This window comes from Pteronotus mesoamericanus, unplaced genomic scaffold, assembly GCF_021234165.1.
Source record: "Pteronotus mesoamericanus isolate MK-2021 breed Mesoamerican mustached bat unplaced genomic scaffold, CSHL_Meso_final contig_98, whole genome shotgun sequence".
Classification (NCBI taxonomy): Eukaryota; Metazoa; Chordata; class Mammalia; order Chiroptera; family Mormoopidae; genus Pteronotus; species Pteronotus mesoamericanus.
This window is the reverse complement of record NW_026555295.1, coordinates 2300496-2314854: the sequence shown is the minus strand read 5'-3', so window position 1 is coordinate 2314854 and position 14359 is coordinate 2300496. Positions and strand designations below refer to the sequence as shown.

The following is a 14359-nucleotide window of genomic DNA, read 5'->3' as shown; positions in this document are numbered from 1 at the left end:
AAGTGAGATTTTTACACATAGTTATTTTGGAGACTTACAAAGTGATTTTTTTTCGTAGTGATGGTCGTGGTGGGGAGATAGATTTAGTAGTATTATCTAGTGGTATTTATTGAGTGCCCAGTTTAGATTTGTAGGTATATAGCCTACCTGAGTCTAGCTGGTGCAGCTGTGTGATTTTTTTTCCAGCAGTGTCAGCTTCTTGGGTGTGTTTATCCAAAATTGAGTTTTTCTAGAGTATTTCAAGTTGTGTTTATCCAAAATTGAGTTTTTCTAAATTAATTTAATTGAGAAAGAAAAATGTAAAAGACTTGTGATTCCTTGGATGGGAGACTGCCTGGGAATACTGGATGTTGTAGGCTTTTGAGTGCCTGATCTTGGAGGCTAAGCAAGGTTGGGCATGGTTAGTATTTGGATGGGAGACTTGTAATTCAGTTCTTCATTTTATGATGAGAATTCTATTATAAATACTGCCATACACTCCTTCAATATATTTTTGAATGAATGGGAAGCAAAATTTTGGGTTTTCCTACAATATACTCATCTAGCATTGGGGCAATATAATGCAGTTGAATTACCCTGTGGTTTATGTACATTAATATCTAATTTCCAAATAAACTTGCTTCTGGGTTTGCAGTGTTTTTTTATTTCTTAGAAGTCAATCTGGTGTAATATTTATGCCATTTTTTTTAAAGGTCTGTCTATGATGGTGAGGAACATGGACGATTCATGGAGAAACTTGAAACTCGCATCCGCAATCATGATCGAGAAATTGAGAAAATGTGCAATTTTCACTACCAGGGCTTTGTGGACTCTATAACTGAACTACTGAAAGTGAGAGGAGAAGCTCAAAAACTCAAAGTAAGGACACTCTTAGAAGAGAGACTTGTTTCTCTGTCCTATGCTGGGGTTTTGACTAGCATGAAAGGAGTAAGGAATATATTACAGGTTACATATTTACTACAAATAAGATTTTTGAAGAGTAAAGAAAGAAATTTGAACTGAAACATAGATAATTGGGATTATGGCTTTTAGCTAAAAAGAAAACCTTTAAAAATTAAATTTATTTGGGATAACTACATGTGGATGAGAACCAGTAACAGAATAAGTAATAGTTTCTTTCACACAGAAACTCATTGACTCTTCACGGCCTCCATATACTTTTTTGCTAGATAAAAGACATCCCTGTAGGATGGTGCTGTTGCAGGGCCTGGCTCTCAGAGTCTGCAGCATATGACAACCAAAGGAGAAAAAAATCAGTCCCAGTTGTGGAGTGTCTTCTACCAAAGCCTGAAGGTTCTTTCTGGATATGACAGATATCAAGAAAGGAGGCTAGCCATATAAGTCTGGTCCCTGGCTTAGGAAATTCACTTCTTTTGGATAACTGACTTTGTTTATTGATTTTAAATCTAACCACTTCACTAAACCCTTCTATTATTTCTAAAAATTTGTATGTAGTTTTTTTGAGTTTTCTATGTAAGCATATGCATATGATCTGCAAATAATAACAGCTTTAATTTCTTCTTTCCAGCACTTATACTTCTTCTTTCTTCTCTCTCTTTGTTTTTTGTTTTGGTCTTATTGGAATTTGAGTTAAAGTCCCCAAAGAATATTCCTTGACAGTGAGTGTAAAATTCATATAAAAGAATATGTTGGTAGGAAAAGCAAAGAAACAATTTTATTAAAGGGAGAAGTGGGCTATTAGATGTTAAATTATATTTTAAAGCTATAGTAGTTTAAAATCTAACTTGACTGCAAAATCTGACCTGAATGGATATGAAGGTATCAAACTTCTTAATATATTTTATTTAATGTAAAGTTTTGTACTTTGCTATAGAAATAGTAATATGATTATGTGATGTTATCCTAGTACCCACTGGTTATATAATATGAAATATATGCCATATTATCTTTATAAAATCTCTAAAATTCTGAAGTCCAAAACAGAGTGGGTTCCAAGGTTTCAAGTAAGAGTTTAGGGACCTGTACAACCACCCTCCAACTATCTTAAGAATAAAATATTACAATACTGGCAATTAAATACAATCATAGTTCTCTTTTGTACCCTTCTCAGTTGCTTCCTTCATCCTCCCCTCCACAAAAAAACAGCTTTTCTGATTCATTGTTTGTATTCTTTAATGCTTAACTAATTGGAATTAAATTAAATCCCTTTTTCATTCAACATACCAGAATTAATTTCAGAAGGACTAAAGAGTTAAATGTAAAAAATAAAATCATAACATAACTAGTAGAAAAGATAGATGGATACTTTGTGATTTTGGGAGTGAGGAAGACTTTCCTACACACAATTCCTAAGGCAGAAAGAAAAAATTAATGGAAATGAGAATATTAAAATGAATGAATCTTTTCTACATACAACTTAAAAATTAAAAGGTAAATAACATAAAATTATTTACAAATATATATGATTGATATTCTTAACATATGAAAAGTCTTTACAAATTAATAGAACACTCTAATTGAAAAATTCAGAAATACACATGAGTATACAGTATACAAAAGAAATGCAAGGGAGCTCTACAATTTAGAAACAATAAAAGGAATGCAAATTTGATATATAAGGTACCATCTACTAAAATGAGACAGATGAAAAAATAATATTTAAGATTGGAGAGGATACTAGTCAACTGGGGAATGCTTGATTGGAGTGTACATTATTACAACCTTTGAGAAGAGCAATTTTATTTCCCAATGGTTAAAACTCCACATAATTTTAAGATTTATTCTAAGGCTATATAGGTGCATGTACAAGGATGTTCATATGATGTTTTTTTAAATAGGTAAAACATTAACATGTCCCTAAAAGTCATTTTGAAGAAGAATTGTAAAATAAATCATGGTACATTCATTTAAAAGAAAAATAAACTACAATGTATTGTAGAACAGTATCTGACAGGGGAAAGTATTAGAAATGTTTACTTAATGGATAAAGCAGAATAAAAATGTGAACAATTTGGTCCTATTTAAAATAAGAAGTTATCTGAATTTTTGGAGTCTGAACAGCCTCAAGTGGACAAAAGAATTTGAAATGTTTGAAAACAAAGATGGGGAGTTCCTGCCAGGAGCTGTGTGTGCTCTTTGTTCTCACTCAGCCATCCCGGCTTCCCACCTTCACCGCAGGCTGTTCTTTTCTATGCTCCTTGAACGCTGTATTCTAAACTTCTCCCTCCACTCCTGTGCCCCGCATCGAAGATGGGCACCAGGATGTTCTGTCTCCAGTTACTGAAATAGTCATATATAGGCGGGGAGCACTGAATACTGCCTATAGTGCTCACCAATTACTGATATCACTTGGCTGGTTGGGACTCATCTTCTCTTCAAGTTGCAGATTCCTTTAAATTACTCAGGATGCCCCTGAGGGAAAGCAAGAACCGGGGGCTACCAGTTCAGGGGTTTTGGCTGCTCAGGTGCTCCACTCTTTCACTCTGAGAATTCAGGGTGTTAAAGCCTAGCAGCACACCGTGGAGGCCCTGCTCTAGTGGGATCCATTCAACTGGGGTTAAGAACCTATGAAATTTAGAGGTCCTTGAAATCTAGAGTTTAGAAAATGGAAAAGGTTAAGCATTAACTGTTCAGTACTATTTTAACATAAGAACAAAAAGAAACTACTCTAGATGCTTACTCTTTCTTTCGATTCACAGCATGTGTGTGTTTGTGCGTATGTATGTGTGTATTCCGAATCAAGAGAAGTAGCATCCTGGAGGGGCAGTGTAGTTCTTCTTCTTTTTTTCTTTTGTATTGGCTGCTGTCATTTTTTAATTTGACAGTCTAAAGGAGAAGAGGTCAGTGCCCCTGACTAAATAGTCAGATATTACTTGTTCTAAATTTTTTAAAATTATATTTTATTGATTATGTTATTACAGTTGTCCCAATTCCCACCCCCCCTTACCCAGCATCCCCCAAGTTTCTTCTCACTGTTGTGTTAAAATAGTATTGAAATAGTAATTTCTTATCAGAGGCATTATTAGGCTCCTATGGATATGTTTTAGAATCTGGTTTGCATGAAATCAGTTAGTAGACCACGATCAATATTCTTAACAAGAATTGAGATAGAATATACTAGACTGGAAAATAATAAAGTATATTACATGCAGCAAAGGTAATCATTGTTCCTTGAAGTTTTCTTTTCAGTTTCGAGCGCGTGTATATTCCCTGTGCTTGTGTACTGGGCTGCAGTATAAAATGTATTTCTTACAATGAGTTTGAGATAAAAAAATTTTCAGGAGTGTTGTCTTTACATGGTAAACATGGTATTCTAGTGAAGACAATGATGCTAAACTTAGTATTTAAGGAAGGATGAATTTTATGAGATCTCTAATTTAGGATAAAAAGTAATCAAATTATTTTTGAATAACTGCTCTGACGGGAGTCACACTACCGCTTATGGCAGCCTACCCTGTTTTTATTCACATCTCTTGAAAGCTTTTTCTTATACTGAACTGATTTTAATTCTGTTTTTTAATAACATTCATTTATTGGTTTGAGTAGTAAGCACTGTTTTTAGGGCACCGCCTTTGTTCTGATAGCTCTTCAAACATTTGAAGGACAGCTGTTGTTCAGGGGTGGTATATAGTGTCCAGGTGTAGTGTATGGTGTCTTCAAAAGAATATTTTCCCTCTTTGTGAGACAGGTTGAGCCTCTCCTAGGTAAGACTGGAATTTCCATCTGTTGCTCCTCAAACTCTATACCAAATTAGTGCTAGGAACTGCTTTATCCAGCAGAAACTGTTTTGACCCTAATGGATGTGCAATTAAGCCTTAGAATGATCGACTGCTGTGAGACCTTATCCTCATTATAATAGTTAAAACAAACAAACAAACAAAACCAACCAACCAACCAACCCACCTTGGGTGGAGTTTTAATGTGTTAATGAGACATGTGACTCATGAAGAAGCATGTATTCAACAGTTACATCAAGAAAGTGCCAAAGAATCTCTGCCTCTACATACTCAGACATCATCTTTCTCACCTAAATTTCTTTAAAACTGTTCTCTGGCTTTTGTTCAAGGAGCAACATTTCTGTTTCTCCCTTTAAATATTGTCTCTCTGAGTGCTCAGGATATATATAATGAGCCCTATATTTGTGGTGAACTCTCTTGATTTCCATTTTAGGAGTTCCCAAGACCACAGGTTGGTTCAATGGTAGAATTTATTCCCTGCCATGTGGGATATCTGGGTTCTATTCCAGTCAGTCCATTCCAGCCTATGCACCAGGCTCTATATCGATCCCTGGTGATCTCTTTTCACGTTTATCCTGGAGGTTGCAAATACCCTGGGTGCCTGTAACATTCCTGCTGAAAATTCCTTTCTTTGTTTTTCATGTGGTTAGATTTGACCTCCTCTTCAAACATATTCACATCAAATCATGCTTCAGTTTGTCAGTGGCTTTTCTAAAACGTGTCATCTGAACATAATTCTCATAGTATGATCTTTAAAAACAATTTTTTTTAATCTTCACTTGAGGACATACTTATTGATTTTAGAGGGAGGGGAAAGTGGGGAGAGAAAGAGGAAGAGTAGCATCAGTGTAAGAGAGAAACCTCAGTTGGTTGCCTCTCCTATGTGCCCTGGCTGGGGACTGAACCTGAACCTGTAGCCACATGCCCTGACCGGGGATTGAACCTGCAACCTTTTGGTACAAGATGACGCTCCAACTAACTGAGCCACTCAGCCAGGGCAAAAAACCCCCTAGTTTCTTGATCTGATCCTCAATAAAAGGGTGTGATGTTAAATAACTTTGGAAAAGACTCTATGAGATCCCCTTCTTGGGCATTTACAGCGCATGTAGAATATAAAAGATGTAAAGAAGTCCTCAATAAATTCACTTGTTCAGCGGTGTTTCCCATACATAGTGTGTGTGCCTGTACAGGTGTGTACCTCTGTGTGCATGTACAGAGTACCTGCTACCTACTATATCTTGGTGTTCTAGGGGACATAATAGGAAATTCCGGGTTAAGGGAATGCCATAAAAGTGTAAGGTGTGGCAGCTACTGGTAGAAAGGTAGAAAGTCTCTGTTGAAGAAAGCTTTAGAAGTTAATATTGGTCATGTTTTGATAATGTCTAAATGGTGAGGAGATAACTGTTTTATGTACTTTTTTGGAAATATCACTTGAGGCTTCAAAAGTAAATACCCAAAAAAGTGGTGTGTGTTCCCTTAAAATATGAACTCAAGATAATTTTAAGGCTATTCACAAAGTTTTGACTGTCTGATGGAGAGATTAACTAAGAAAAAACTTAGAAAAATCAGAATATGGAAGCACTAGGATCTGTTAAAAATTAATGATCCAAAAATAATTAAGATAAAACATTTTCCAAAATTAGAATAATAGTGTAAATTTGACTTAAGTTAAAAAACTCAATTTATGCCCAGGTTTTCCAGGAATACATTAGTGAAGTGAGAAATACCAATATAAAATTTGTTCTTTTTGCACATAGCAGAGATGGTAAGATTCTTTGGTAAGATGGTTGTTTCTTCTGTTTCTTTTCTTCAAAATTTAAGTATGGTCTTTAGTTGTTACAGTATCATTTGGAATATTCTTAACAGAACATACCTCTTAGTAAATTTTTCTTTTCATTGTTGAAAGGCCATGCAACATTTAGTAGAAAAGTTCATATAATTTAAACACAAGAGGATGCATCTAAACCAAAATATGGTGGTATACTGAAACTATCTACTTACTTATACTCAGTGTTTTTTGTTGTAAATTTTGATCTTATACAACTGTTGTCTAAATGTTTGTTTTTATGAGTTTAAATTGTCTTCTCTCCACAGAATCAAGTGACGGATACTAATAGAAAACTACAGCATGAGGGAAAGGAAGTAAGGCCAGTTTACCTTTTGAAAAAACCTTTTCTGTTTCCTGTCATTCTCTTTTGATGACTGTGTTCTTGATTTAGTGGCTTGTAAGAACATAAGCAGTATATATTGGAGGAATTTGGATGTCATTATTGCTTCTCCTACTGTTTACCTGTATTAAATGAATATAGCCACTAGGAGGCGTAATGAGAGGGGGTGTAGCCTTCCGCAGCTGTGTGTTTTAATCCCTTGGGTAGCCAGCGTAAGGACAGTGCTGCTCCCTATTCCTGGAATGCCCTTTCCCCAATACTTAACCACTTCAGACCTTTCTGTTTTGTTTGTTGGCTCCTTAATGAGGTATTTTCTAACCACCTTAAGTGAAATTGCAGTTTCATTCTCAACTCCCTGTGTTCTTTTTTTTTTTTTTTACCTTTCTTGCTTTATTTTTTCCCATTGCATCTATCACACTCTGATAGTATGTATTTTTACTTATGTATTTGTTTATTGTCTGTCTCCTTCCAATAGAAATTAAGTTCCATGAGATCAGCAATTTTTGTTTGTTTTATTTATTGCTATATCCCCTCTACCTCTCTAAATAGTGACTGGAACAAAGCGGGTGCTCCGTAAACACCTGTCAAAAAATGAACCATTGATGCTATTAATTGATATACTCATCATTTAAATTATCACAGTTTACAAGATTATTTTATATCCATTTTCTCACTTGATCCTCATGGCAGACTTGTGACCAAGTCAGGGCCGTATTATCACTATTTTATTGGTGAGAAAACTAAAACAGAGGATTTGCTAACATTTATATAGTAAATGGGAAGGCTAAGACTAAAACTGAAGTTTCCTGACTTGTGTGTAGTCCATTTCTCTTCTGTGTATCATGTGCCTTTTTTATTGCTTAACACTTATTGTTCAACTTTAATAATCTTTAAGATTAGCTCTTGGTTGTTCTATCAGTGACTTAATCAGGGTTATCATCTTTTGTTCTTTTTCGAATGGTACCTAAGCAGATAACATTTTTAGATATGGGTATGGGAATACTACAAAAAACTATATAGATAGATTAGTGCTTTTGAAAGTTTGTCACATATTTTAAATTATGCAGAGAGTGAAGTTTCTTCTAGTTTTATTGTGATATGACTTCAGACCAAAGCCTTTATAATAGCTCTGGGAGAAAAAGTGAGCTTCTCTTCACTAAACTGGAATTTTTGGAAAAGCACACTTCTAAGTGTCTGGTTTATTGTAGAAATAGAGATTTAGTTGCAATTATTTTCAAGACTCATTTGAAGCTGTATAGGAAGGATTATTTTCCTCTAGTACTCTAGCACTGATAAAAGAAAAAGATAGGATCTTCTCAGAAGAGTGATGAACCCATAAATCATGAAGAATCTGAATAGGGTTTGGAGAAAATCTGAAAATTTTTGTTTTCTCCTGGAGAGCCTCTGAATTTTAGGATTTCCTTTTACCCAGCCTTTTCTCATATATAGCAAGTGTCTTGAGGAGAAAGTGGGAAACCATGCAGCAATGTTTCACTGATTGAGAAAGGCAGTTCCTTAGCCGACTTGGCAGGTCTTACTATGAAACTGGGATTTTCTGATGAATTGAACACAGGGTGGAAAAATATGACTGAAAGCTTTTTATTTACAGCTATTGGCATAATTCAGTTTTTTCCCCTCTTGCCAAGCTGGTAATAGCAATGGAAGAGCTGAAGCAGTGTCGACTACAACAGAGAAATATTTCTGCCACTGTTGATAAATTAATGCTGTGTCTTCCAGGTGAGAAACTGGAAATGGATTAGGATTCTTGATGCAATTCTTTAGCTTTAATTAGTGTTTCACTTCTCTAAATAATGCTTGTGTGCTTTTTTTCCCCCTTCTCTTTCAAGTTCTGGAGATGTATAGCAAACTGAGGGACCAGATGAAAACTAAAAGGTAAGTTTTTTTTTTAATTGAATAATTTTTGTTATCTAAAATTTCTGTTATTTAAAATACCTTTAAGGTATATATTTAGCCTAACCTTTTAAAAATAATTAAATTCATGTAACATCTCCTCTAGCCTTTTGTATATCTATTGATTTATCCTGATACTTACTTACATATAGTGGTGGTATGCTGATGTATTTTGTCAAGGGAAAAGCATGTAACTGTTTTAGTGGTGGTTGGTTTGAGAAACATGCTTTGGTTTAGTACTGTAGTAGAATAAATAGTTACTGGTTCTGGTGCAGGGATTCTCCACTGGAACAGAACCAATAGAGTTTATATACACACACTGGGGGGTGGGCACTTGAAGGAGTCGGTTTACATGATTATGGAGGTTGGAGGGTCTAAGTCTAAAATCTGCAGAACAAGCTAATAGGCTAGAGTTTCAGGGAAGAGTAAATATTGATTGTAGCCTGAGTCTGAAGGCAGTCTGCTGGCAGAATTCCTACTTCCTCAGGGGAAGACAGTCTTTTTTCTATCAAGGTCTTCAAGTGAATGAAGCCCACCTACATTAGGGAAAGTAATCTTTATTAACAGTCTAGTGATTTAAGTATTAATAATCTCATATAAAAATACCTTCACTGAAATATCTAGAATGATATTTGACTAAATATCTGGGTACTGTGTTCTAGCCACCTTGACACATAAAATTAACCATGACAAGGGATAAAGTCAAGGTTAGATTCAGAGGATTTCTCTCTTGTGTGTTGTTTATTTCCCTGTTTATTCCAGAGGAAATTCTATAGTGACTTTTTGGCTCTTTTTTCCAAACTAGAGTAAGCATCCCCACCCTCTCTGCCTTGGGGTACCATGTAGTATGATGGGGGAGTAAGTAAAGCTGTAGGATGAATAGGACACATTCTAGGAATGTTAATTTTACCTAGGTTTTGAGGGAAAAAGTATAGAAATAAAACACATTTAATATTGAAATAAGAATAGAAATATTGTGAATAAAAATTCTACATTCTCAAGAATTTTAAAGCTCGAGCATGATGCATCAAATGTTTTTAATTTCTTAGTATTGTTTCCCAGGCTCCCTTCTCTCCAGGAGATTTGTTCACCAAGAACATAGGTAGAAAATTATGAGATATGAAGGGAGTATGATTTTCCTGACAAATATTTTATAAAGTTCTAAAATTATAGAGAATAAAAGAACACTTGTTTATATGTGTATATGTATGTGTTTGGGTGTGTGTGTGTGTGTGTGTGTGTGTATGTGTATGTGTGTGTGTGTGTATGTATGTATGAGGTCTGCCTGGAAAAAGTCCAATCATTGTTAATATAACAAAAACGGTTTGCATGTGGATGATAAGTGAGAGCCAAGGAGAGTGGACTGGAATGAGCATGTGTGAACAATGACGACTTCCCTGTACTAGTCAGTGGGGATGGTAGATGCCATTGAGGGAGCATGTGTACTGTGTGGCTGTCACATTCAAAATGACTGAATGAGTAGAGCAACAAATCTGCATTAATTTTTGAATTAAGCTTGAACATTCCTCTGTGGAAACTATTCAGATGATTCAGAAAGTTGATGCTATGGGCAACTGGTGATTTGCAGCTTCCTCACAACAACATACCTGCTCATGCATTACATCTTGTACGGTTTTTCAGCAAAACATCAAATCGCCCAGGTGACTCAGCCCCTGTACAGCCCAGATTTGGTGCCCTGTGACTTCTGCCTTTTCCCCAAACTAAAATCATTTTTGAAAGGGAACAAATTTTAGACTATCCATGAGATTCAGGACAATACAACGGGGCAGCTGATGGCAACTGGGAGAACTGTTTGAAGTTCTAAGGTGCCTACTTTGAAGGGGACTGAGGTGTCATTGTCTTGTGTACAGTGTTTCTTATATCTTGTATATTCTTCATTAAATGTCACTATTTTTCATATTACGTGACTGGATACTTTCTGGACAGACCTCGTGTGTGTGTGTGTGTGTGTGTGTGTGTGTGTGTGTGTGTGTGTACATGTATATAAACCTATATGGACAGAAAGAGGTAAAGGTGTGCATTTTAAAAAATTACCGATAAAACTTATGTTCTCTTCCTCTGTCCTATTTCTTTCCCTACTCCCCTGAGGAAACCAGTATCATAAATTTGACGTATCCTTTGTTTCATGTTTTTAGTATGTATAAATCATTGTATTATTTTGTATTTTTAAAAATGTTTACATGAATGGTTCTCATTTCTCATTTTTTTGAGATTCATTTATTCAACAAAAATGAATTGAGTGCCTAATGCATCTAGGCATTGCTCTTGAGGCTGGGGATGCCTCAGACCAAAACAAATAAAAACATGTGATCTTAGGGGGCTTATGTATTAGTAGAGGACTGGTTTTCTTTATTTATATAGATCTAGTTCACTTATTTTAAATGTTCTATAGTAGTCCGTTGTGTGAATCATTCACATCTCCTCTCATAGTTCTAGTGGTTGTTGTAAGTGCTATCCACCAATATTTCTAGCTGAACCTTCTTTTGACACATAGTAGGATTGTATTTCCTGGGCTCCTTTGGGCTCTGTGACTGTTTCTGGCTGAGAAAATGTGAGCATAAGTGATAAGGGTTACTTCTAGGTTTAGCAGGTAATTTCCAGTGCAAGTCCTTTCAGACTTCTGTTTTTCCATGGTCATGACAAATGGTAATTTTTAAGATGGTGATTGAATTCCTGAGTATTTGTAACGAACAGAGCTTCCCTGGCAGCCTGTTATGGAAGTATAACATGAGTAAGTTATAAATATTTTAAAGCTACTGAGATTTTTGGGATTATTGTTATTACAGGGTAACTGACCCGACTGACATTATGAGAGACATTTGGTATGTTTCCAACTGTTTGCTCTGCAGGCAATAGTATAATAAATATCCTTTCCCTGTCTCTTTGGGCATACATTCAAGGTTTCTTGAGAACAATGCTCTTCAAATGTTGCTATGTTTACAAATCACATGGAGATTGGTTTAATGTAGATTCTGATTCAGTATGCCAGGGGTCATTCCTGAGAGTCTTCATTTGTACCAACCTTTGAGGTAATGCAAATTCTGCTGGTTCAGGATTTACTGATATGCCCAGAAGGAGATCAGTTGGATCAAATAAATAATGTAAATGTCTTTGATCTTAACTAGATAATTGCTCTACAAAATGATTTGCCAATTTTAGACTTCCAACAACATTTATGGGACATCTCGTTACTCCACCTCTTTTGTATCTGTTATCAAACTTTTTAGCTTTTGTAAATCTGACGATTGTGACGTGATAGATAACTGTTCCAGAGTTGCATTTCTTTGATTACTAGTGAGATTGGTTTTTGGACATTTGGATTTTCTTTCATATACAAGTTGGAACAAAAGTAGATTATAACAGTTGTGATTACAGGAGATGTAGAATTTATTCTTGTACTATTATTTATTAATTATAGTATTATTTTTCATATGAACAGCTATAAACCTACTTTTGCCCCATCCTGTATATTTCCCATTTTTCTGTTAGGTCTTCTATATTTTTCCCATTTTATAAGAATTCATTATATACTTTGGATACCTTTTCCTTTTATATCCCACAGACATTTTCTTCAATGTATGGCTTACCAATTAACTTTGCATAGTTAGTATTTTTTGAGGTATACTACCTGTTAATTTTGTTCTATTTAAATTTATTTTGTGGTATTTAATATTTTATTTCTAAACATTCTCAAGCTCAGTATTAATAATTTCTGTCTCTTTCCTGAACCAGTAGAAAGTAAGTTGCGAATATGATGCTCTATCATCCCCAGATACTTTAGTGTGATTTTCTACAAATAAAGATATTCTTCTGTGCAGCCACAGTGCAACAGAGAATAGAAATGAACATTGATAGATTAGTAGCATCCAATCCCCATACCTGATTCAAATTTCACCAGTTATCTCAATCATGTTCTTTATAGCAAAAGAATCAGTTTAAATTGTGAACTACATTTAGTGCTCATGTCTTTTTAGTCTTCTTCGATCTGGAACTATCCTTAGTCTTTCCTTGACTCTCATGACCATGTCACTTTTGACGATTACAGGCCGTTTATTATGTAGGATGCCTCTCAATTTGGGTTTGTCTGTATTTCCTCATGATTAAATTCATGTTATATGTTTTTGGCTAGGATAGCACGAAAGTGGTACGGTATTCTCATTGCATTCTATCAGGTGGCAGATAAATTTCATTTGTCCTATTACTGATAATGTCCACTTTGATTACTTTATTAAGATGGTGTCTACCAGACTTTTCCATTGTAAAGTTACTTTTTTCCCCTTTTGTAATGAAAGATTTTGTGGGGAGGTATTTTGTAGTTATGTAAATTAATCATTTTTCATCAAATTTCCAATTTATTTTTTTATCTCAATATGGATTCATGTTTTTAAATTTTATTTGATGGGTCATAATTTATTAGTTCTATTTATTTTGCTGCTCAAATCATCCTGCATGACACCAGTAGGGCACTTTAATCTGGCTTTTGTGTCCTTTTAACGTGTCCCCTTAATTCGATGAGTACTTTCTTACTAGCAAAAGGGGACATTTTTCAGGCTCATCTTATGCTTTATCTGCTGCAGCCCTGGAATCTACCATTTTTTCTAGAATGCCATGTTTTTTGGGGGGTAAAGAATATTATTTAGAAGCCAAGGTCTATGTGGTTGGTGTGCTCATTACTACTGAGTAACCTGGCTCATTATTTTTAGTATATTTATTTATTTGATCAGTTTCCCTTGTGAAACGAATCACCTTATTGCTATCACTGCCACTCTTTACCCTGCTAGAGTGCCAACACCACACACTGAGTCACCTTCCTATATGGCATCCTCTGTACTCTCCTGGGGCTTTAACACCCTGGGGCATGCTGCGGTCCTGCCTGAATGCCCTCCTCATCCCTGTTTGGCTCTGATACTCTGTACCAGGCTGCTTTTATACAGACACTCTCCTTATCTCACTAGGTCACTCATGCTAGGTACATCTTACTGGTCCATCTTCCTCCCCACCAACCAATATGGATGCGCTCATTCGGGTCAGGTCTTCCTTAGTTTTTTTTCAGAAATATTTTTGGTTTTCAGTGAACAAATCTTACATATCTTTTATCATTTTATCTCTAAATATTTCTTATTTTCTGATGCTTATTTTAAAAGGTGTTGATTTTAAAATTTCAATTTTCAGTCACTTATTACTAGTATACTGATATTTTTTAATATTTATCTGGTGTTCTGAAACCTTACTCTAGTCACTTATTAATTTTAGAATTTTTTTTGGCATATTCCATTGGATTTTCTATGTAAATGATTATTCTGTTTTGTAAATAAAAACAGTTGTATTTCTTTCCTTCCAGTTGGGATGGTTTCTTTTTGGTCTGTTTTATTTTATAATTGAACTGCCCAGCAGAGAGTAGCTGTCTTTGCCCTGTTCCTGATCTTACGGGGGAAAGCATGTCATTATTAAGTAAGATGTTAGGTTTTTTTTGTTTTTTTGTTTTTTTTGTACATTTCATTTATATGATTGAGGAAGTTCCCTTCTATTTTTGGTTGTTGAAAGTTTCTACTAGGAATGAAA

The 14359-nt window shown here is 35.1% G+C and overlaps 1 protein-coding gene across 2 annotated transcripts in view; it reads left to right on the top strand.

Annotated features, from left to right (window-relative positions):
* EXOC6B (exocyst complex component 6B) overlaps nt 1–14359 on the top strand; it is a 566147-nt gene that overhangs the window by 77162 nt on the left and 474626 nt on the right. For both annotated transcript variants that reach the window (XM_054586855.1, XM_054586854.1), the window contains exons 2-5: nt 693–858; nt 6792–6839; nt 8512–8602; nt 8713–8758. In XM_054586855.1, coding sequence (XP_054442830.1) covers nt 693–858; nt 6792–6839; nt 8512–8602; nt 8713–8758 — 351 coding nt within the window. The remainder of the gene's footprint in view (nt 1–692; nt 859–6791; nt 6840–8511; nt 8603–8712; nt 8759–14359) is intronic.